The sequence below is a fragment of the Pangasianodon hypophthalmus genome, chromosome 10 (genome assembly GCF_027358585.1).
Source record: "Pangasianodon hypophthalmus isolate fPanHyp1 chromosome 10, fPanHyp1.pri, whole genome shotgun sequence".
NCBI classification, from domain to species: domain Eukaryota; kingdom Metazoa; phylum Chordata; class Actinopteri; order Siluriformes; family Pangasiidae; genus Pangasianodon; species Pangasianodon hypophthalmus.
In genome coordinates, this window is record NC_069719.1 from 22982814 (window position 1) to 23008013 (window position 25200).

General features: G+C 44.5%; 1 protein-coding gene across 10 annotated transcripts in view; it reads right to left on the minus strand.

The window, feature by feature from the left end:
• The window catches only part of LOC113534106 (ankyrin-3-like), a 198734-nt gene that overhangs the window by 132809 nt on the left and 40725 nt on the right, over window positions 1–25200 (minus strand). For all 10 annotated transcript variants that reach the window (XM_053237301.1, XM_053237298.1, XM_053237296.1 and 7 more), the window contains 4 exons: window positions 23266–23372; window positions 16686–16910; window positions 5556–5710; window positions 2809–3020 (listed from right to left, as the gene is read on the minus strand). In XM_053237301.1, coding sequence (XP_053093276.1) covers window positions 2809–3020; window positions 5556–5710; window positions 16686–16910; window positions 23266–23372 — 699 coding nt within the window. The remainder of the gene's footprint in view (window positions 1–2808; window positions 3021–5555; window positions 5711–16685; window positions 16911–23265; window positions 23373–25200) is intronic.

Consider the following 25200-nt stretch of genomic DNA (forward strand, 5'->3'; position numbering starts at 1 on the left):
CTCTGAGCCCCTTCCGGTTTGCTATGGTGATGGACCAGTTGTCAGAAGGGGTCAGACAGGAGTCTCCTTACACAATGATGTTTGCGGATGACATTGTGATCTGTAGTGAGAGCAGGGAGCAGGTGGAGGAAAACCTGGAGAGGTGGAGGTTTGCGCTGGAGAGAAGAGGAATGAAAGTCAGTCGTAGTAAGACTGAGTACATGTGTGTGAATGAAAGGGAGGGAAGTGGAACAGTAAGATTACAGGGTGAAGAGGTGAAGAAGATACAGGAGTTTAAGTACTTGTGGTCAACAGTCCAGAGTAATGGAGAGTGTGGGAAAGAGGTAAAGAAGCGAGTGCAGGCAGGTTGGAATGGGTGGAGAAAGGTGTCGGAAGTTCTGTGTGATAGAAAAATATCAGCGAGAATCAAGGGGAAGGTGTACAAGACAGTGGTGAGACCGGCTATGCTGTATGGGTTAGAGACAGTGTCACTGACTGAGACAGGAGTCAGAGCTAGAGGTAGCAGAGCTGAAGATGTTGAGGTTCTCTTTGGGAGTGACAAGGTTGGACAGGATTAGGAACAAGTACATCAGAGGGACAGCTCATGTTGGACATTTGGGGGGCAAAGTTAGGGAGTCGTGGTATTGATGCGCTGGTCATTCACTCCCCTCACCTACAATCCCTGCTGGCCCTGAGACTCAAACCCACGACCTTTGGGTTGCAAGTCTGACTCGCTATCCATTAGGCCATGACTGCCCCCATACTCTACTGACCATAGAGTAAACACACAGAGCACTGCCTAAAGAGATAAGGATTATCAAGGACCCAGCCCAAGCAGGTTCAAAAACAACTTCTTCCTGATGGCCAATTCATAGCTGAACTCAGAACTCAAGTAAGGACACAGGCCAACAACACAATGATCAGGCTAACTTTTAATCCCCATCTGCAATAAACAACCCAGGCAATTGAGCAATATCCTTCAATATGCAATATTCAGCCATAAGGGCAATATTTGTCTTGTATCTGTCTTGTATTTCCAATATTTGTCTGTGCCTTGCCTTTGCACTGCGTTGGTTTGTAGTGTACATTGTAATATCTGTACTTATTGTCTATTTATTGTTATTTGTAATTTTATAACCTGAAAATTGTAACTTTTTAAATGGCACTGGCTTAGAATGCCACCAACAGAATTTCACTGTGTCTAACACAATGACAATGAAACATAAACCTTGAATGGTCTGCTTTGCACTATTAATGTTGGGTATCCTCTTGGTTTGGATATGCATTAAACTGATGGTGTGCTTTGTCACTAAGCTGATTGACTTGCCAAAGACCAATATAGCCTACACTAATGCTGGGTACACTGAAGAATAAAGTATGCCCCATATTATTGCTTTTATAATACTGTAAGTGTTTTGCAGATCGAGTGTTAGAATTTCTTTCACTGTGGAGAGGTGTTTAATGTTAGCTTGCATAAATCAATGTAGAGTACTCTGCAAAAGTCTTAGGCAAATGCAAAGAAATGCTGTAGAGCAAAGATGCCTTCAAAAATAATGAAATTAAATGTTTCTACATAAAAAAAATACTAAGAGCAGTAAACAGTAATAAATGAAATGAAGTCAATATTTGGTGTGACGATCCTTCGCTTTAAAAAAAAAATAGTAGTCTCAGGTACAATTTGTCCAGTTTTATAAAGAAATTAGCTGTAAGTTTTACTGAGCATCTTGCAGAACCAGCCACACTTCTTCTGGAGACTTTGACTGTCATACTTGCTTCTTATTTTTGCAGCAAAACCCAGCAGCCTTCATTATGGTTTTTTTTTGTCTGAAAAGTGGTCTCATGTAATATGCTGCTTTCTTTACTGATATACAAACATTTTTCTGTAACATTTAATTTTGTGCTGGAAAACTAATGTTTAGAAATCTAAAATGTTTTTGTACTGAATCAATAATGTACAAGTCATAAAATAAAACTTTATAACAAAGTTTGTACTAAAAAAGTAGGGTGCCTAAGACTTTTGCACAGTACTGTATATGTTTGATCATTATTTTCCTGTAATCAAAAGAATTTTATGCTTAAATCCTGCTTATTCTCTTCATGCTGATTATTATTATTTTGTGAGTGTACTCTGTACCAGGGTGTTCTGACCTGATATGTTACACCATATGTCACACCATAAGTTGGTATCATGTATGCAAGGAAATAGATAAGTGGGGCACATTGTCATGTGAAGACCCTTTATCATATAATTACTTAAGCTTTTTTGTATGTTATCGTTTACATGTTAGCTTTTTTTGTATGTTAAGCAGTGGCATAAGTTTTTATGTAAAGACCTATGTAAACTTGCTATATATTGTGTAGACTTTCATGCACTTAGGCAGAAGAAGGGAGATGAGTTGCAGGACAAAGCCTAAACAGAACTCAGACTCACACGCCTGTATTTCTCCACCTGAAGATCCTTTGCAAGTAAAATTAATTTGCTGTGAAGATCCTGTTTCCAGATTTATCCTTTTACACTCTGCACCTGGCTGAAGCATTATTCTCTTATGAAAGTCAACACATAATAAAAGTAATACACGCATTTAACCTTCATCTGTGCCTATTTCTGCCACTAGTTTTAGGATAGAAGAAGATTAAGTCCAAAAATTAGGACTTAGTTCTGCATATATCCCCATGTCAGCACAGGTTTCCTCCAGGTACTCAGATTATCTCCCATGTACCGGTAGGTGGAATGGCTACCATAAACTGTGAATAAGATGTGAATGAGTGTGTAGGGTGGACTGGTATCACATCCAGGGTGTATGCATATGCACAGTGTTGGATGTGTACCTGTAAGCCGACACGTATCTTCTTGGTGAGTGCTCCAGGAGGAAAGACAGCCCTCACCATTGGAACAGATTCACTGGTTAATATTCCACCCTCCGGACCCATGTAGTCGTTCTCCTGTTTAATACGAGACACAACTGCAAAGTATTGTGGGAAGTCTTTAGTAATGATGCGGCAGATATGTTTCTTCTCCAGCTCAACAGGGCTGTCCAGTTCTGGAAAAAGACATACATTAATTATTACATACATACATTAATCAAAATAAAAATTACTAACCCATTGGAACATGGTATAATAATGTTACATTTGCAGACTGTAATAATTCATATTAAACACTTTGTAGGGATATACAAGATGTGGTAGTAATTTGAAACTGGTTTGGTCAGAATAATGTAATCAGGAATGTGGGTCACACACACACATACCAGAGTGATCTATGGTCTCACCCCAGACAAGACTCCTTTGATCATCCTATACTTTGCTCATTGTTCCCCTTATCTCACCATCTAGAAGTTCTGTTCATTCAGAACTGTTTGTTTTAACTCATCCTGTTTTAAAATAGCATAGGACTTCTCCCCTTTGTTCCCTGTTAAATTAACAACATAGTGACTTCAAAGTACAATCAGAATGTATAAAAAGGTGGTAAACAATGTTTGGGGGAGATATTGAGAGTTCTTGAGATACTCTGTGGATTCTGAGAGAGACTATTGCCGTAATAATAGGACCACTGCTACTTTCAAGTCAGGGGTTTGGGTTTGGTAAATCTCACACTGCCACGATTTTTCTCATACTAGAATATAAACTAAAGATGTTGCAGGAAGCACTGGTATCATGCTGCAGGACACACTGAGTGACCGCTGCATATAATCCTGGGCTCCAGACGAGCATCCTATAGACTAAGGCGCACAGTGAAATCACAGAAATCACAGATCACAGACTATAACGGCATATCTCATGCCATGGTGAGTGCTGACCACTCCCTGGTTGATGAACTTAACCATTTCAATGCACTTTTCAATGTTAGTGGGTCTAATATTAGCATCCCGGGTAATACTAGCATTTCTGCTAATACAACAAAAATATGCTCATCCACCAGGGAGGTTTGTACACTCACTATCTCAGGACTTGACATGTGGGGACTTTAAGGTGAGCGATAGGCAGGAAGGCAGTGGGCCCAGACGGAATCCATGGAAGTGTTCTGAAAACCTGCATTGGCCAACTAGCGCCAGTGCTCACCACTATTTTCAACCTGTCCCTGACACAGTCCATTGTCCCTACATGCTTCAAGAGACCCACTATCATTCCTGTGCCCAAGTCATCCACTCCAGCTGAGCTGAATGATTACTGCCCAGTGCCCCTGACCTCTGTGTTGATGCCTAGCTTCAAGAGACTCATCAAAGACCTCAGCAGCTACTCTCTACACAGAACATTAGACCCAATCCAGTTCACTTCCAATCTAACAGATCACCAGTCCACCAATCTAACGGATCCACAGATGACACCATCTCCCATGTCCTACACAACACCCTATCTCATTTTGACATGGGAAGGTGGAACTATGTGAGACTGCTGTTCATTGATACCAGTTCTGCCTCCAACACCAAGGTAAGCTGCAGTGCTGAGACAAAACGCAAAACCCTGCAAAACGCTAAACCCTGGTTAGGTCTGCTGAACAGATCACCAGGTTAGTACTGCTCAGCCTGCAGGATATCTAGACCAGGCGGGGCAAGACCAGAGCAGCAAAGATTTCCAGAGCAGCAAGGATAACCCCACACCCAAGAGCAGACCGTTCTAATGGCTGTGGTCTGAGAAATGCCTCTGCAACCACACGGTCTAGACTGAGAGACTAAGGAGGAGCTTCTTTCTCCAAGCCAGAATCCTGAACTCATGACCAGTGATTCCTTTCAGCTACTCTGCATGTGACTATAAGTGCACACACACATACACAGCACCAGATCATACATGTCACATAAGGCACACCTGGCACATTTGCACATGCACAGGTCACTTTTGTGTACATACATACAGTATGTACTGTTTGTGTGTGTATACAGTACTGTGCAAAAGTCTTACGCACCCTATTTTTTTAGTACTAACTTTGTTATTTTTATTTTGTGACTTCTACATTATTGATTCAGCACAAAAACATTTTGGATTTTGGATTAGTTTTCCAGCAGAAAATTAAATGTTACAGAAAAGTGTTGTATGTCAATGAAGAAAGCAGCATATTACATAAGAGACCACTTTTCATACAAAAAAAAAAAAAAAAAAAAGTAACAAAGGCTGCTGGATTTTGCTGCAAAATTAAGAAGCAAATGTGACAGTCAAAGTCTCCAGAAGAAGTGTGGCTGGTTATGCAAGATGCTCAGTAAAACTTACAGGTAATTTCCTTATAAAACCGCACAAATTGTACCTGAGACTACTATTTTTTTAAAGCGAAGGATCGTCACACCAAATATTGACTTCGTTTCATTTATTACTGTTTACTGCTCTTTATAGTATTCTTTAATGTATAAACATTCAGTTTCATTATATTTGCACTTATAACTTACTTAAGGAACACTATGTAAGTGCGCTACACCATAATGCAAGACTGAAAATATATATCAGAAACAGACATTAGCTTGACTGCAGTACTGGAGGCTGTGACTGATTTGCACTTCATACAGTATAGACTGTAAGGCAAAGCTTTATCACAAACCTGTGTATAGTAGATAATGGTATTCACTATTTTTCTTAATTTCATTTACCTTCGTCCATGCCATTCAGCAGAGCAATGAGATCTTCGGTACGGCACTCATAGTGATGCTCCTTCCATGTATTGCCATTATCATTGCGCAGTACAATCAGCTCACGCTCCTTTCCACGCATTGAGCCAAAATGTGGGATTTCCACAATGACTGGCCTGAAAACCAATCAAGAAATAAAAATAATTGCAAATGAGTTCTATACTGTAATGCAATACTTATTTTAATGCCTATTGGTGCTATAGTTTGAAAAATAATTTTGGATTTTGTCAGCTGTTAAAATATAGGCCAATATCAAACCTCCCCTTTATGTCCAAGATCCTAGAAAAGGTTGAACATTGCTTACATAGGAATACATTTACATTTATTCATTTAGCAAACTCTTATCCAAAGCAACTTACAAATGAGGAAATACAAGCAAAGTGGTATATCAAATACAAGTAGTGCTACCATACAAGATTTTTAATTGAGTGCCAGAGGAGCAAAGGGGATAGAGTAGAGGTGTAAGAGCCAGTGTAAGTGCAGATTTTTTTTTTCAGTGGGGACAAGTTAGGGGTTACTTAAGTGTTCACAGAAGAGGTCAGTCTTTAGCCATTTTTTTGAAGATAGTGACAGATTCTACTGTCCAGGTTGAGGTTGGGAGTTCATTCCACCACTGTGGGTCAGTCAGTTTGAAGGTTCTGGAAAAGGACCTCATGCATCGCTAAGTAGGCACTACCAGACATCGGTCGTTGACTGATCGCAGGTTGCGGGAGGGAACATAAACCTCAAGGAGAGTGTTAAGGTAGTGGGGTGGTGTTCCAAACAAGGTCTTGTGAGCATCAAGATCTGATTTTCTTGTTATTATGCGGAATGAATCTACAGGATCGTGCAGTTGTTGAATTGTGGTCTGTAAAGATCAAGAGGTCATTGAAAATCACCCCAAGGTTTCTGACTCTCCTGGTTGGCTTGAGTGTGGTTGAGCTTAGCTGTACAGTGAGGTTGTAGTTGATCGAGGGGCAGAAATGGAGGAGGGAGACAGGTCTGTAGTTGACAACAGCAGCAGGGTTATGTGTTAGTTTTTTAAGCAGTGGGGAAACGTCTCCAGGTTACGTATGTAACCATGGTTCCCCGAGGGAACGAGACGCTGCGTCACGAAACGCTATGGGAACGCCCCCACGTGACCGCGCTCTGAATCACGTGTCTAATCCGTCCAATGGATGGGCGAGACGTCACGGGCGGGGTGACGTAGCAACCCGGAAGCATAAAAGCCCGAGCGGCGAGCCCCGTGTTAACTTACTGGAAAATAAAGCAAGCGCCGCAGGGACGCCGGAAGTGTGGCACCGAGACGCAGCGTCTCGTTCCCTCGGGGAACCATGGTTACATACGTAACCTGGAGACGTTCCCCTTCAGGAACTTGAGCTGCGTCACAAAACGCTATGGGAACGAGTATACCCACGCCGCCAGACTTACAAGTCCCTGCCTCCAGGAGGAGGCAAGCCTAAGGCACAAGAACAGAGGAGCCGGGAGTGGCTCGCGTATCCAGGTCATAAAACCTGGCAAAGGTCAGGGGCGTGGACCATCCCGCCGCGTTGCAGATGTCCTGTAAGGACACACCTGCCAGAAAGGCCTTAGAGGCTGCCACCGCTCGGGTAGAGTGAGCCTTGTCCCCCAGGGGACTGGGGAGACCAGAGGACTCGAAAGCCAGAGAAATGGATTCTACAATCCACCGGCTCAGGGTCTGCTTAGAAGCAGGAAAGCCCCGCTTAGGGGGACCAAAGCACACAAGCAATTGGTCCACCTTTCTCCACAGGGCAGTTCTGTGGACGTATGCATCCACTGGTCATGTACAATTGAGCTTCCGATGTTTGGGCTCCCTGAAGGGAGGAGGACAGAAAGCCTGCAGCATGACCGGCCGTGGTGCCGAGGAGGGGACTTTCGGTACATACCCCGCCCGGGGGTACAAGAACGCTTTGGCCAACCCAGGCGCAAAGTCTAAATAGGAAGGGGCCACAGAGAGGGCCTGAAGATCCCCCACTCTCCTAAGAGAGGAAATTGCCAAGAGAAAGGCAGTTTTTAACGTCAGAAGACGGTCCGAAATCTCCTCAATGGGCTCAAAAGGGGGTTTGCAGAGAGCCTCTAAAACCACGGCCAGGTCCCACGAGGGGACCCGAGATCGAGCTGGAGGTCTGATCCTCAGCGCACCGCAGAGGAAACGTGTCACCCAGGGGTGTCTGCCCACTGATTGGCCATCGAGAGGGGCGTGGTAGGCCACAATAGCCGCCACGTACACCTTCAGGGTGGAGTGGGTCAGCCCCGCTGACTGGGCAGTGAACAGGGTCAAGCCGGTGGTCTCCGTACCAGGAAGTGAAAAGTTTCCACTTCAGGGCGTACAGTTTCCTCGTAGAGGGAGCTCTGGACTGGAGGATGGTCTCCACAACCTCGGTTGAGAGACCGGAAGCGCGGAGTTGTGCCCCCCCAGAGGCCACACCCACAGCTTCCACAGCTTCGGGTGGGGGTGAAGATGGCCCCCCGCCTGTGAGAGGAGATCCCTCCTGATCGGAATCTCCCATGGGGAGCCGTCTAGGAGGGAAATCAGGTCTGATAACCATACTCGGCCCGGCCAGAACGGGGCTACTAACAGTAGGCGAGTTCCGTCCCGGCGCACTCTCTCCAGAACTCCCGGGAGCAGAGCGACCGGAGGAAAGGCGTACAGACGCAGCCTCGGCTGTAGAACCCGGACTCTCTGTCGTGAGGAGGGACCACCTCAATGGCCTCCTTCCTCAGGAGAGTGTGTACTTCCTGCTCCAATACCAGAGCCTGCTCAGGACCCACCACAGTGGGAAGAACCCCAGAAAAACGAGGCGGAGGCGAGCCGAACTGAATTCGGTAGCCTCTTTCTACAGTACGCAGGACCCAATGAGACACATTCGGCAGAAGTTTCCACGCTGCCAGAAAGCTCACTAAGGGAATCAGTCTCTTGAGACTGACCTCTGGTGCAATAGAAGTGGTTAGCTGGGTGCCCTGAGGCGGCGAACCGACAGGGGGTAAATGAACTAACCGCTACGAAGGCCTCAGAAGAGGCCGCGAGCCTCCCAGACCCGCTACGTTGCCGGGCGAGAACTGGGAGAGGCGCTCGCCGGAGACCACTGCGCCCTGAAGCACCATAGGTGGCAGGGTTGGCAGATCGACCTCCTGAGGGCACTGGGGGGACCCAGGCACCGTGAGATGAGGTGTACGCCGCGTTGCCCCAGAGAGGCCCGCCCTCGGAAGCCCTGGGCCAAAACCGTCAGGGCTTCTTAGCTGCGGCCCTTCTGGACATGAGGACGGTCCTCAGATCCGCCTTAGCGCCCGAAGGGGGTTAGCGTCCTCAGATCTGCCTTAGTGCCCGAAGTTTTTGGGCCTCCCTGTAGGAGGGGGCCGTACACGGAGGGGGCTGCCCCTGCCCAGCAGCCCCACGAGCTAGAGAGCGATGGGGGAGGAACCACTGGAACGCCGCGCCTGAGCACGGGCCTGCTGGTATCTCTTGACAACAGAGTCTACAGCGTCGCCAAACAGGCCCGAGGGAGTAAGCGGGGCGTCCATGAGCATGACCCTGTCCTTCTCTTTCGGACAGGGTCAGCCAGAGATGCCTCTCCACCGCCACCAGGACTGCCATAGACCGACCGATAGCACGGGCGGTCTCCTTGGTGGTGCGGAGGGACATATCAGCGGCCCGCCTGAGCTCCGCTACCTGCTCAGACGGCATCTCCCCGTGCTCATCCAGCTCTTCAAGCAGGTCGGCCTGGTACGCCTGTAACACCACCATGGTGTGCAGACACGCACCGGCCTGACCTGCTGCCGTGTACGCCTTGCAGCGGCTTGGTAGGCAACGCCGGAGCCTTCAGGGACGATGCAGCAGCAGGGGACAGATAGCTGGCTAGCATCTGTTCAACCCTGGGCATCGCCCTGTAGCTGGAGTAGTCCAGCCCCGCCACATTAGCATAATGGGAGGAAGTGGGGCTGAACAACCGGGCTGAAAAAGGCCTATTCCAGGACCTCGACACCTCAGTGAGGAGGTCTGGAAAAAAGGGCAGGCTCCGGGGCGGAGGTGGCAGCCTACTGTGCAAAAAAGCGCTCATCTAGCTTAGAGCAATGAGGCTCAGGCCGTGTCTCAGCGGGCCAGTCAATGCTCAGCTTAGCGACTGCCCGCGTAACCACCTCGAGCAGCTCCCCGTATTGAGGAGACTGCGGCTCTGGGTCGACGCTCTCCACATCGACCTCCTCGGAGGACGATAGGTGGAGTGCCGAGTCCGCTCCCCGGGGGGAAGAAACCGCAGAGCGTGCTTCCGAATCCAGGGAGGGGACAGTGGACCTGGAGGATGAGGAAGGAGAAAGGGACGGGCCCGTCTCCATTCCCTCCGCCAGGTCCATCTGCAAGCCCCACGAGTGCAACCGCCGCTCTGCCTCGGCAGAAGCGGGGCCGCCACCGCGAGGCACGGTAGTGAGGGCTCCCTCCTCAAAGAGAGCTCAGCGGGAGCGGAGAGTGCGCAGTGGTAAATGCTCGCAATGTGCGCAGCCGGCTCCCTTGAGAGCCGACTGAGCGTGCTCCGCTCCCAAACAGGCAACGCACAGACTGTGTGTAGCTCCGCCCGTAATATATCGCGGACAGGGAGGAACACACAGCCTGAAGCGCTGCCCGCTCTCGCCCTTAGTTTTATCTTTGGCCTTTGGCATGCCGCCGACAAAACACAAAATAGACTGAACAAAGACAAACAATATACATAGAGCGCTTGCTGAAAACAGGAAGCTAACACGGGGCTCGCCGCTAGGGCTTTTATGCTTCCGGGTCGCTACGTCACCCCGCCCGTGACGTCTCGCCCATCCATTGGACGGATTAGACACGTGATTCAGAGTGCGGTCACGCGGGGGCGTTCACATAGCGTTTCGTGACGCAGCTCGAGTTCCCTCGGGGAACCCAGGTTGTGAAGAGAGTACAGGTGTTAGTAGAGCTGCCAATCTTCTCCTGGTAGTATGCAGCTTTAGCAGTACAGATACTATGGGAAAAAGAGGAGAGAAGAGTTTGTTAATTGGTTATGTCAGACAGACTGTTTGATTTACACCATTTCATTCCAGCTGCACTGGGCTTGGTCTGCTTGTTATGAAGAGCTTCTGAGAGCCAAGGGCTAGGGGGTGACGTGCAAGCTGGCCTGGAGGTTTTGGGGCAGATAATGTCAAGAGAAGATATTAGGGTGGAGCATAGCATGTTTGTTGCGGTGTTTAAGTCTAGTGAGGAGAGGTGGCTATTAGAGGGAATTGAGGTTGCAACAATGGAGGAGAATTGTGTGGGGGAAAGGGAGTGAAAATTGGGATGAAAGGAGATTAAAGGTGGAGGCAGTGAAGGGGGTGAGGGGAGAGAAATTGAAAACTGGATAAAGAAATGGACAGAGGTGTGGAAAGGAGCAATAAGAGGATGTTGTCAATGAGGTCAAGTTGTTCGCTGGCTTTGTGAGTTGCTGGGGTGGGGAGATGCTTGAGGTCAAACATGAGCAGGAAAGCAAGAAAGTCAGCTGCATATGGCTTGGCTAGTTGAATGTTGAAGTCACCAAGGACCACGAGAGGAGTTCCATCATCCGAGATGGTGGATGGCAGCATGTCAAGCTCTTCACTGAACTTGCCCAGTTGAGCTGTAGGATGATAAATAACAATAAAGTGCATTTTGGCAGTCAGTATCAGGGTCATTCAGGGTCAGTAATGGTAACAGCATGAAATTCAAAGGAAATGTGGGAGTAAGGGGGAGAGAGTGATGTGAATTCCCATGTTTTGGAGAGAAGCAAAGTCGTGCCACCCCCTCACCTGGTGGAGCGAGGGGTGTGGGAGTTGTCTGGAGACCAGAGCAGTGGGGGTTGCATTGTTCTCTGTTCAGATCCAGGTCTCAGTCAGAGCCAGCACACTGCGGTTGGAGTGGGTGGCAAAGGTAGGGATGAAATCAGCCTTGTTGACAGCTGATTGGCAGTTCCATAGCCTGATTGAGAATGAGAAGGAGTCTGCAGAGGCTGTCTGCCGAGAGCATAGGTTGCCTAAATTATGTACTTTTCTATGAGTGCACTGTGGCCTGTGCCTATGGTAAACAACAGGGGTGAATTGCTGAGACATGTTAGAGTGGGAGAAAAGGGGTAGAGAGAGGAAAAAACTGCTGCTTAGTGGTGTGATTGGTGTATTCTTGTTGTCCTTCCTCAGTGGAATCGTGCAGGTAGACTTGCAGGTCTTTACATGAGCTTGGTCTTCACACGATAAGGGCTTCACAGGAGGGCTGATCCTTCCAATGATGCTTCCACATCAGTGTTTCTGAGTTGTAAAGTACTGTGGTGGGGGTACTTCACAGCTGAGCATGCCTCTTTAATCACCAAAACAAAGTCTAAAAATGTGAACGAGCGACTCCTGGCCAAAACTGAATATGAATAACGGAATCGCTCTAATCTAGCAAAGTGTAAAAAGCTTGTAGCAACAAGGGAGCACAGTTACAGCTCCTCTCCAACAGCCAATGCTAAACTAGTTTCAACTAAAAATCAAGCAAGCAACACTTCATCGCTTTTGCATGAATAACATTCATGAAATCTATCAATCAGGATTTAGGCCTCGTCTTAGCCCTGAGACAGCCTTGGTTAAAGTAGTAAATGACCTACTACTGGCCTCTGATCAGGGATGTGTCTCACTGCTTGTGTTGTTTGACCTTAGTGTAGCTTTTGACACCACTGATAATATTATTTGCCTTGATGAACGAAAAAATGTTGTTGGAGTTGTGGAAATGGACATCTCCTGGCTCAGATCTTATTTGACTGATTGTTATCAGTTTGTAGATGTAAATGATGACTTCTCTATGCATACTAAGGTAAAGTTTGGTGTTCCACAAGATTCTGCTTTAGGCACACTGCTCTTTTCTCTATATATGCTACCTCTGGGTAAAATTATTCGTAAACATGGTATTAGCTTCCACTGTTATGTTGATGACTCCCAGTTTTATGTTTCAGCAAAGCCAGATGAGAAACACCAGCTAAATAAAGTTGAGGAATGTGTAAAGAACATTAGACACTGGGTGCTTATTAACTTCCTTCTGTTTAATTCTGGCAAGAGAGAAGTACTTGCACTATTCAATTCACTTAGATTTTATTTGTATAGAGCTTTTAACAATGGACTTTTTCACAAAGAAGCTTTATAGAAATAAATGCATTCAAATTAAATTAAACTAAATCAAAATAAATTGTGAACGTGTGAGTTTATCCCTAATGAGCAAGCCAGAGCCAAAGGTGGTAAGGAAATACTCCCTGAGACGATATGAGGAAGAAACCTTGAGAGGAACCAGAATCAAAAGGGAACCCATCCTCATCTGGGAGATAATGGATAATGTAATTATAAATACTAGAAACAGAAGAAGCCATAAATAAGCTTTCTGAATACATAGTAACTCTGTACTAGTACATAGTACATGGACTAACCGGAGGCCTTTCTGGAGCACTTCAGCAGCTATGTGGGAATGGCCGTTGGGGAATTGGCCCTGCGACTCCTCTCTTTGCTATAGAGAGAAGCCCAGCTTGCCACCCAGCAGTTGCCACCACCGACACAGCTTGAGTATTCCAGCATCATGGGGGCAGTCTTGCAGCACGTTGTCTGGACACCCAAGGAGTCTTTCTCGTGCTCTCTCTTCTCCCCTTTATCCTCCGGTTCCAGCTTCCCAGAAACGGGGTGCCATAGAACCAAGGCTTTGCCCCAGCAGATGTGTTAGTGCTGCGGGGAAGCTGGGCATTTGCAGGATTATTGTTCCTGCATGGAGGTGGGAACACTGATCCAGATCCCTGACATGCCTCAGGCCTCCCCCAATCGAGCAGGAACCTACCGCATACTGGTGAGTATGCAAGGGAGTACACATCAGGCCTTGGTGGACTCGGGGTGTAATCAGACCTCAGTCCACCAAAGCCTGATTCAATGCAAGGCTTTGGGAAGTGCACATTTGGTGAAGGTGAGGTGTGTGCATGGGGATATTCACCAGTATCCACTGGAGCCAATCAGCACTAAATTCTGGGGGCAAAATTATAAAGTGGAGGCAGCGGTCAGTCCATGCCTAACCCATCCACTAATTCTTGGGACAGGTTAGCAAATGCTTGTGGATGGGTTCAGCAGTAGCAAGGTATAGCATGGAATGTGTGCAGCATTGGTGGGAGAGGTTGTCCAGGGGCCATCAATATCAGCTACACGTCAGAGGGGCATGGAGGGTGGGGAGGGCTCTGTACCAAAAAGTCATAGGGAACTCCTGTTCCATGTGGCTCACCATAATCTCATGGCTGGGCATTTGGCATAAAACCCTAAACCGCCTAATGGTTCATCCTCGCATTGATGAACTGCACGGCTCACTTTTATTTGACACTGGACTTAATCAAGGTATATTGGCAGATTCCCCTGACCTCAATATCTTGAGAAAAAAAATGGTCTTTTCCACTCGGTTTGGGTTACACCAGTATGTCACCCTTCTGTTTGGGCTGTTTGGAGCCCCAGCGACATTTCAACGTCTCGTAGACAGAATCCTCCACCCCCAAAATGCATACACCACTGCTTATTTAGATGACAATCAATTATCGTAGGTAGCAGTAGCATTTACAATATCTGAAGGCTGTCCTGAGATGCTTGAGATGGGTGGTACAGCAAACTCAACGAAATGTGCAATTGCATGAGTGGAAGTACAGCATTTGGGCTTCCGCTTATCCAGTTTTTTAAAAGTGCTCTGAAAAGTACGGACTGAATAAACGTGAGCCTGGAGGTAGGCTAAAATTATGCCTGCCTCCCTCCACACTCTCACACACTGTAGTTTTACATTACTAGAGCCTTTTTTCATCTCAGAAATATTGCTAAGATGAGAAATGTAATGTCAGTACATGATGCAGAAAAACTAGTTCATGCCTAGGCTGAAAACATTTTTTAGTCAAGTCTTTTGTCAATAGTTCTTTTTCCTAGGTAATGGCGCGGATCTGGAGGGTTCATGGCCACACCAGTCAGGTTTTTGACGGTGAAGTGGTTGGCCACTTTATGTCTCCAGGTGCCCTCATGTCTGTGTTACCTTTTGGTTCTCCCTTTTATTTATGCTGTCTTAGCTAGTCTTGCCGGAGTCCCTGCTTGCACAATGTATATTATCTTTAACCAATACATGAAAAGAGCATACCTAATAATCTGTGTTCTCTCTCTGTTCCCCCTCCCAGTTTCTACCCCATCTCTCTCTCTCTCTCTCTCTCTCTCTCTCTCTCTCTCTCTTGCTACACACACTACTCCTGAGATACCAGTGCTCCTGAATCCTTCTGCTCTCCAGACCTGCTTGATCCATCCTGATGCCTTACTTCTGTTTGTAGTTCTCGTCACCTGAAAATCACTTGCTGATGAAAAGAATGGCCCCACGTGGACAGCCTAAAGATTATCACAAGATTACTGTGGATGGCACTACATTAAAACCATAAAGATGGCTGGGGATATTCTTCCTTGGATAGTCTTAGAACTGCAATTGCTAAGAATAATTTGCTCTCAAGTCTCCATCATTGAACAGTTAATAACTTCAGTTTACACAATAGCCTTAAAGTTAAAACAATAATGAATTCAGAAATGACTCTGATGCTCATAACCTAGTTGCTCATAAGCTAATAAGTTCCATCAGTTTACACAACTGCACTTTTTGACTATATAGTATACAGTTATAGAAGAGAAATTATTTATAATTGCACTATACAGTGTCACCCAGATGAGGATGGGTTGCCTTTTGTATGTGGTTCCTCTCAAGGTTTCTTCCTCATGTTGTCTCAGGGAGATTTTCCTTGCCACCATTGCCTCTAGCTTGCTCATTAGGGATACATTTATAAATACAAAAATTTATATTCAAAATTTATGAATTTCTGTAAAGCTGCTTTGTGACTCTGTCCATTACTAAAAGCACTATACAAATAAAATTGATTTGAATTGATTATAAGGAGCTGCAGCATCAATGAACAAATGAACTGCAAGTGAAAATATTATGACTGCAAGTAACTGATTTAGCTGATAGCTTAGTATTGGCATTTAAAACACTTCTACCTTTGTTGAGAAGGCTATAATATTTATAACTCTTTGTCTCTCTTTGTCTCTCTTTGACCATAGATATGGCTTTGGACTGCGGCTCATATGGGCAGTTGTACTGTGCTGGCTTGGGACTGTGATTGCATTAGTGGCTTTGAGGCTTCAGTTGCCGCAAGCAGTTTTGCACTAAGGTCTCGTGACTGCGCTCAGTGGATAGGTTCAACAAAACAGACTTCAAGTGAAAACTGTAATGAATTTCCTGGTTACACAATTGCACTATTTGTCCATTATTTATAATTGCTCTATCCCAGATGAGGATGGGTTCCCTTTTGAGTTTGGCTCTTCTCAAGGTTTCTTCCTCATATTGTCTCAGGGAGTTTTTCCTTGCCCCCATCCCCTCTGGCTTGTTCATTAGGGATAAATTCATACAGTTAAAATTTATATCCTGAATGTATTTATTTCTGTAAAGCTGCTTTGTGACAATGTCCATTGTTAAAAGTGCTATACAAATAAATTGAACTAGTGAGGGACGGAGAGAGGGTCAAGGAAAAAAGGCAGTTGGGGAGGCAGAAAAAGTAACTTTCTAATTGATTTAAAAAATATATGGAAAAAGGTTTTAGATAAAAACCACTGAGATGTGTGTTTTGTAGATTCTTGTGAATATTACAAAATTGCCTGAAAATAATGAGATAAAGGACCTATGAATGAACAAGAAATCCTTTGACTGATCTATTCTTTATATATAGTATGTTCTATATCTTACGTTCACTATAAACATTGATTATTCAGATTTATTGAAAAACATCATTATTTATATAACATTTTTTATTTTGAGATCAAGATCTCAAAGTACTTTACGTACAAATGCTTAGAAGTTCACAACATGGTATTTATGATTAAGCATATCATGAAAAATCAAGGAATCATGAAAACTTTATTTAAAATAAGTCGCAGAACTTGGTTTAGGCCAAGTTAAACAAGTATGCTGGAGCTAGCATTCATAATGTTTAAAGTTAATAATCTAGACAAAGAAGAGCAGGGACATTTATAATGCCTCATTTGGACTAAGATGACCATCTGTCTTACCCCAAAAAATGGACTCCAGCTGGTCCCACTTCTACTAGTCTGCTAACAAACCCCTCACCCTCCACCAGGGGGGGTGGGTACGGCAGGCATTGGCGTTTTAACAAGCGGCATGTGACTCGTGTTGGTGCTGGACAATTCCTGGGTGGGATGATAATGCGCATGCCATTATGACGACTTCCTCTCATAGATCCACCCCTGGCATCCACCATGAAGCTCACCAGGAATCTGCCAAGAATGAACAAGGGATGAGAGAGAGTGAGAGAGAGAGAGGTTGGAAGGCTGGAAGACACTAACCCACAACGCAGAAACGGAATTGCAAGGATTGTCATGCTGTGACTATTCTTGAGCTCTCTGGTGTGTTTGTGTCTACTACAATACCTATGCCATGTGTGTTAGCTCACACAGAGATCAATGGCAATTTAAGAAAAATAATAGGAAAGAGAGGGTAAGAAAGAAGGACATGAAGGGAAAGTAAAAAAAAGTCAGAGAAAGGAAAAGAAGGCCGAAAAAAAGGTGGACAAAATAGATAGTTTGGGATAGATAGGTTCAACACCGGAATCAAAAAGAAACTCTGTTTCCCAGAACACACCACAGACTACAGATATGGCCACCATGGACTACACTTCCCAACACCCATGGACTTTGTCACATTCACATTCACCTGATTTTTAAATCACACACACCTGAACACAATCAACTCTACACTCTGTGTATATCTACCTGGACTTACCAAGCCTTTATCTCCATGTATCATTATTCTGGTTTTGACTTTTTTGTGATTTTGGATTTTGAACAAAATATTGATGTTTGCTGATTGCCTGAGCATTGCTCGTTCTTGAATAACTTTTTTGAACACTGTTTTGGATTTGTTTGTCAGACCCTGCAATAAATCCTCAAACCACCTTTGCATCCATCTTTGCCTCCATCTCATGACATTACTTTGCCTTTATCATGGATGCAGCAGGAGAACATAATTCCATGGCTGCATAAGGACAGCTTGTAGGATCATGCACATAATCATTATATAGCAGCGATGGCTTCATATTTTCAAATTGAAAATATCAGGCAAAAAATTCAGACTATTAATTTAAAACTGGACAGTTTTATAACTAACCCTGTAGATGATAATATAATATCAGATCAACAATTACAATGTTTTACTCCCCTTGAAGAGACCAAAATAATTTCACTAATTTCATCATCAACCTGTATACTAGATCCTTTACCTACATGTTTCCTCAAACAGATAATTCCTGAAACAATCAAACCTCTTTTAAAGATCTATTCTTCCCTTAGCATTGGCTATGTACCTAAATCTTTTAAATTAGCAGTTATCAAGCGCTTGATTAAAAAACCTGACCTTGACCCCTGTCAGCTGTCAAAGTATAGGCCAATATCAAACCTCCCCTTTATTTCCAAGGTCCTAGAAAAGGTTGTAGCACAGCAGCTATGCTCATACTTACATAGGAATAACATTCATGAAATGTATCAGTCAGGATTTAGGCCTCATCATAGCACAGAGACAGCACTGGTTAAAGTGGTAAATGACGTACTACATGCCTCTGATCAGGGTTGTGTCTCCATGCTTGTGCTGCTTGACGTTAGTGCAGCTTTTGATACCATTGATCATGCTGTTCTCCTCGATAGACTGGAAAATGTAGTAGGCATTAAGGGAATGGCCCTTTCCTGGCTCAGGTCTTATTTGCCTGATCGTTATCAGTTTGTAAACATAAATGGTGACTTCTCTTCTCATACTAAGGTAAAGTTTTGTGTCCCACACGGCTCTGTTTTAGGCCCACTGCTCTTTTCTTTATATATACTACTTCTGGGCAAAATTATTCATAAACATGGTATTAGCTTCCACTGTTATGCTGATGACACACAGTTGTATGTTTCAGCAAAGCCAGATGACAGACACCAGCTTAATAAAGTTGAGGAATGTGTAAAAGACATTAGAAACTGGATGCTTATTAACTTTCTCTTACTTAATTCTGACAAGACAGACGTACTTGTACTAGGACCACATGCAGTTAGAAGTAAGCTTTCTGATTACATAATAACTCTGGGTGGCCTTTCTGTTTCATCATCTGCAGCAGTAAAAGACCTTGGTGTGATTATCGACTCTAGTCTTTCTTTTGAAGCTCATGTCGATAATATAACTAGGATCGCTTTCTTTCATCTCAGAAATATTGCTAAAATAAGAAATATATTGTCACTACACAATGCAGAAAAATTAGTTCATGCTTTTGTTACCTCTAGGTTGGATTATTGTAATGCCTTACTGTCTGGATGTTACAGTAGATGCATAAACAAGCTCCAGTTAGTCCAGAATGCAGCAGCAAGAGTCCTTACTACAATCAGAAGATATGACCACATCACTCCTATCTTATCCATGCTGCATTGGCTCCCAATCAAATTTCGTATTGATTATAAAATACTACTATTTACCTATAAAGCACTAAATGGTCTCGCGCCACAGTACCTGAGCGAACTTTTGGTCTTTTATGATCCGCCACGCCTACTTAGATCAAAAGGTGCAGTCTATTTGTTGGTACCTCAAATAGTGCGTGCTACACCTGGGGGTAGAGCTTTCTCTTACAAAGCCCCAGAGTTATGGAACAGCCTTCCACTTATTTTTCGGGGCTCAGACACAGTCTCAGTGTTTAAGTCTAGGCTGAAAACATATTTGTTTAGTCAAGCCTTTTGTGAATAGTTTTTTCTTAGGTGCAGGGGCAGGTCTGGAGGGTTCACAGGCATAGAGTGTTGTGGTGAACTGGGATGAACTGGGATGAACTGGGATGCCCCCCCCCCCCCACTCTCACAAGTTCACTTAGGTTTGTCGACGGTGGTGTGGCTGGCTGCCTTATGTCCCAGGGTGCCCTCATTTCTGTGTTAGCTTCTGGCTCTCCCTTTTAGTTATGCTGTCATAGCTAGACTTCCTGGAGTCCCAGCTTGCACTCTACAAGCAAAGTAGATTGTCCTTAGCCATTAGAGAACAAAAGCTTACCTAACAATCTCTCCCTCTCTCTCCATCTCTCTCTCTCCCTTCATCTCTGTTGAACTACACATGCTACTTCTGAGATGCCAGTGATCCTGACCTCTTCTGCTCCACGGACCTGCCTGACCCATCCTGATGCCCTACTTCTGGTTGGAATTCTTCTGGGGGTGGACCCATATGGATGGCCTGAAGAACCATTTGGATTGCTGGAGATAGTGCCACCTGGGTTCTGTGGAGATGGCTTGGGGATCACATATGGGGAGCTGTACTGTAATGGCTTCGGACTGCGATTGCTGTAGTGGCTATTGGGGCTGCAGTTGCCATGAGCACCTTCAAACTCAGGACTCCATCAGTGGACAGTGGATAGATTTTAACCATCCGGACTTCTTGCAAAAACTGTGATGAATTTACTGGTTGCACAATTGCACTATTTGTCCATATAGTACACAATAATAAAAGGGATTTATTTATAATTGCACTATCCGTTGCACCCAGATGAGGATGGGTTCCCTTCCTAGCCTGGTTCCTCTCAAGGTTTCTTCCTCATATTGTCTCAGGGAGTTTTTACTTGCCACCGTCGCCTCTGGCTTGCTCATTAGGGATAAATTCACTGGGATAAATTCACATATTTACAATATATTTTTTGTGAATCCATTTATTTCTGTAAAGCTGCTTTGTGACAATATCCATTGTTAAAAGCACTATACAAATAAAATTGAATTGAATTGAATTTACCATGCTGGCAAATTTCCCAGCCGGACAAATACTCAGGAGAGACCACTCAATGTAAGGGCTTTTTGTTGCAATGTTCACTTTATTTCTCCAGCAAAGAGTAGTTATTGGAACAATAAAAAACAATTTCAATTTAAATTTTTCAGCCTGCTAACTGCCAAAGTGGTAAACTTGGCCCCAGTGGTATGGTTTCATAGAGGGGAACAGCTGGCCTCCTATAACCACTTTGTCCAATTGCTTCAATCTGTCTTTTATCATTCACCTGAGGGAAAGGAAATCAGAGAACAACTACTCAAGGGTCAGGAGGAGTGGCTGAATATGCGCCAAAATTCTACACCCTCGCTACGGGTAGCGGGTTGAATGAACCTGCCCTCAAAGCTGCTTTTCGTCAGGTTCTTAACCTGGAAATCCTCTCAGAAATGGCTTGCCAGATGACAAGATGACTTTTGACTCTCTGATTGATCTCACAATATGTCTGGATCATCTGCTTCATAACTGGCAAATATCCAGAGGAAACTGGACCTCACAGGTCATGAGTGGCCATTCTGAACCCATGCAAATGCCATACCAAATTGAATAATGGTGAATGGAAGATATGTCACAGAGAAAGACCATGTTATTACGGTGGCAAACCTGACCACTTCATGGCACTATGCCCATTACATGCCAAGGCTCCACCCAAACAAAACTCTTAGAAGAGCACCAGCACCATCACCTGCTCCTCAACAGTGAGTCCATTTCGTTCACTCTTACCAATCATTCACACTGCAAGTACAAATACAATACTCAGATGTTGCCTCTGTCGTCACAGTGCTGATTGACTCAGGATCTGCTGGCAATTTCATCGACCAAGAAACCGTGAATGGAACATTCCCACTCAACCTCTACAACACCCTCTACACATCCACGTTATCAACGGCAGACCCATAGGAGATGGCACTATCACGCTTTGTACCCAACCCTTCCTCCTCCACATCAACACGCTGCACCCTATAATATTGGGGTTCACTTGGATGCACCCACATGACCCACAGATTTCTTGGACAGGTAAGGAAATCACTCACTGGTCATCTCACTGTCTCAAACACTGTCTCCAAGCACCTCAGCTCTTGTTAGCATCAACCATAGTAGAGACTCCAGAAAATGCACTGTTGAGTATCTCCACAGTATATCAGGATCTCAAAGAGGTATTGAACTAAACTAAGGCCAGTGGTCTGCCACTGCACTGCCCCTATGACTGTGTGATCGTGCTCCTGTCTGGGTCCACCCCCTTGCAACCGAATTTATCCACTCTCCCTAGGACAGCAACAGGCAACGGAGGAATGTATTCAAGAAGCACTGCAACAGGAGTACATTCGTCCTTCCACACTTTGACCCTGTTTTGATTACAGAGGACTCAACCAAATCACTGCAAAGTATTGCTATCCACTGCTACTTGTCCCCTCAGCTCTGGAACAGCTGCTTTGTGCAAAAATCTTCACCAAGCTTGATCTGAGCAGCACTTATATTTTGGTCTGCATCCAATATAATATGATATTCTGATTTACTCCCCTTCCCTGGAAACCCATGTTCTCCATGTCCTTGGGGGCAGTCATGGCCTAATGGATAGAGAATCGGACTTGCAACCCGAAGGTGAACCTGAAGGTTGTGGGTTTGAGTCTCAGGTCCGGCAGGGATTGTAAGTGGGGGGAGTGAATGACCAGCGCTCTCTCCCTCAATACCACCCTCAATACCACGACTGAGGTGAGACCCTCGAGCAAGGCACTGAACCCCCAACTGTTCACCGGCAACAAAAAAAAATGCTGCCCACTGCTCCGGGTGTGTGTTCATGGTGTGTGTGTGTGTGTTCACTACTGTGTGTGTGCACTTGGATGGGTTAAATGCAGAGCACAAATTCTGAGTATGGGTCACCATACTTGGCCACAAGTCACTTCACTTCACTTCAAGAAAGATTGCTACAGAACCAATTATACGTTAAAGGAGAGAAATGTGAATTCCAAATATGTGAGACTTCCTTCCTGGGATATATCATCAGCCCAGAAGAGGTAAATATGGATCAGACCAAGGTTTCTGCTGTGACTGAATGGCCCACACCCAAATTTCTTAGCTTTGCGAATTTCTATCAGCAATTCATCCACAGCATTAGCTCCATTGCCCACCCTCTGATGTCACTCCTCAAAAAGGGGCCTAACCGTCTGGCATGGAAAAGCGCAGCGGAGGAAGCCCTCAGCAACGGCCCCAATCCTAAAGCATCCTGATCCTTAAACAAACATTTCTTGGTAAAAGTAGCTCCCTCTGAGACTGCATTTGCATCCGTCTTCACATCCATCTTATGACAGGAGAAAAGAAAAGACAGAAAGAGGATACATTTTCACTTGGAGTCATGTGGAAGGAGCAGGGATGCAAGGCAAAGGAAAATGGGAAAAAAGAAAAGAAAAAAGAGTGTAGGAAGCAAAAACATTATTACAATTCTCATCTTGGTAACACATGTAAACATGATGCTGGTGAACAAAATGATGACAATAAAAAAACACACAATGCTTCATAAAAAAAACATGTCTTTTACACACCCAATTATCACAGTAATGAAATATACTATATAGTACCTTACACACTGGCTTTGCAGGCATTTGGGTACCAATGAAGAAGAATATCTATTGCACAAAACTAGACATTCATTGTTCTTAATGACTGAAAAAATGAAAGTCCTCATACACAACACAATCAAAATATTAAACACAATGATTACATGAATATTTCTCCCCTCAGAGAACAGCCAATGTTAGTCTCAATAAATGTATGTGTGCCTCTCCATTAGACTCATGATGCAGAACAATTTCTCTCTCTTACCCTGAGTGGATGGGACTGGACATGGTGCTCTGTGCATGGTCCATGGTGTCTGGGGTCCAGCTATAATGCCTGAAACATTCATTCTCTTCCCGAGTGACTGCGAGGTGCTGGAAAATATGTGACACAAGCATGCACGTGCACACACACACACACACACACACACACACACACACATGCAGATATGAACACAGAGAGGTCAGGCTCCTTCTCAAATATTGGGGAGTAGGATGCTGGTACAAGTGTGCTTCAGCTATGGCCATAAAAATTTATTTTATAAATCTGCCATTGTTTGTAATAAAACATTGCTACAGAAATGTAAGCAATTTGGTGGCTCATCACTCAAGTGATGCCTAATGCTAAAGTGAGGCCCCCAACAGGGTTTTAGCTTAATGGTAATTTTTCAGGCCCTGACCAAGTGAGCTAGTATGAGGATATGTTTTTGAGAGAATATAAAGCACTTCTAGTGTCTGCTAAGTTCTAAAAACGTAAATGTGAATGATGTGTTGCATTTAAATATTATTAAACAGATAGACGGCATTATTAATATAAGATAAAATTATTTATATAAGATGTGCCACCACAATTTGAAAAATTCATTCAAAAATATTAAATTTTGAAAAAAATAATTTCAGAATAAGTCACAGCTTGGTGGTTGCATTAAGATAGAAATAGTAATAATAGTAGTAATTTGCCTAATATCTGAAGGAAATCTGATTGCTCAAATTATATGAATTATATGAATTATATGAATATGAGAGTTTGTAAAACTGTCATGGTAGTGCCAAATATGGCACAGAACTACACTACTCATCAGCCCCAGCACGTCACATGACCAAGTCATATGCCTCACTAATCACTTGCACCTGTTTTCTGTTTCACTTAATTAGTGTCAATATTTAAGTTCTGGATTCTGTATGTCTCACGTTCTAGTTTTTGTCAATTTTTGTGTGCCACTCATGTTATAATCCATTTCTTGTCTGTTGTTCATGCTTATAGTCTTGTTATGGTTACTTGTTTGTGTATCACTAGTTAATTTAATTTTAAAAAAGCCTGCACTTTCATCTGTCTCCAACTCCAATACCTTACAAAAAGCTATACCCAACAAACCTTCAGCAAATTTTTTGGGAGGGGACTCCAGGCCAGGCTGGGACTGTCTCCCACCTTCATGTGGGACATCGCTCCCCCATCTTGCCTCACAAAGGACGTCGCTCCTCCCTTGAATCACAGAGGACATCACTCCCCCCTCTGGCTTCACAGTGGACATCGCTCCTCCCTCTGGCACCCCCCTTGGGCTTTGCTCCCCCCACTGGTTTGCGGTGGCCATCACTCCGGGCTCTGCCTTGGACATAGTGCCACCCTCTAGCTATGCTGAGGAAGTTGCTCTACTTCACGGCTTAGTGAAGAATGTTGCGTCGCCTGACTGCTATGCAAGGATTATCTCTCCTTGTGTCGACCTAAAGTCCTCTGGAGGTGGTGAGACTTTCTGCTTCGTTGTCCAGGACATCCTCTGAGCTACATATCGCACTTCTGGAGACGTGCGTTAAGGGGGGGGTTCTGTCATGGTAGCTCTGAATACAGTGCAGAACTACTCTACCCATCAGCCCCAGCACATCACATGACCATGTCACATGCTTCAGTGATCACTCACACCTGTTTTCTGTTTCACCTAATTAGTGTCACAATTTAAGTTCCGGATTCTGTGTGTCTCATTGTTTAGCATTTGTCATTTGTTGTCATGTGCCACCCATGATATTATTCATTCTTGTTTGTTGTCTAAAGTCCATGTTTCTGCTTATCGTCTTGTTTTGGTTATTTGTTGGTGTATCACTAGTTAATTTAATTAAAAAAAAAAAAAAACTGCACTTGCATCCATCTTCATCTCCAGTACCTGACCAAAACTCATTTGTGACCAGAGAGAAACACAAGTAAAATACA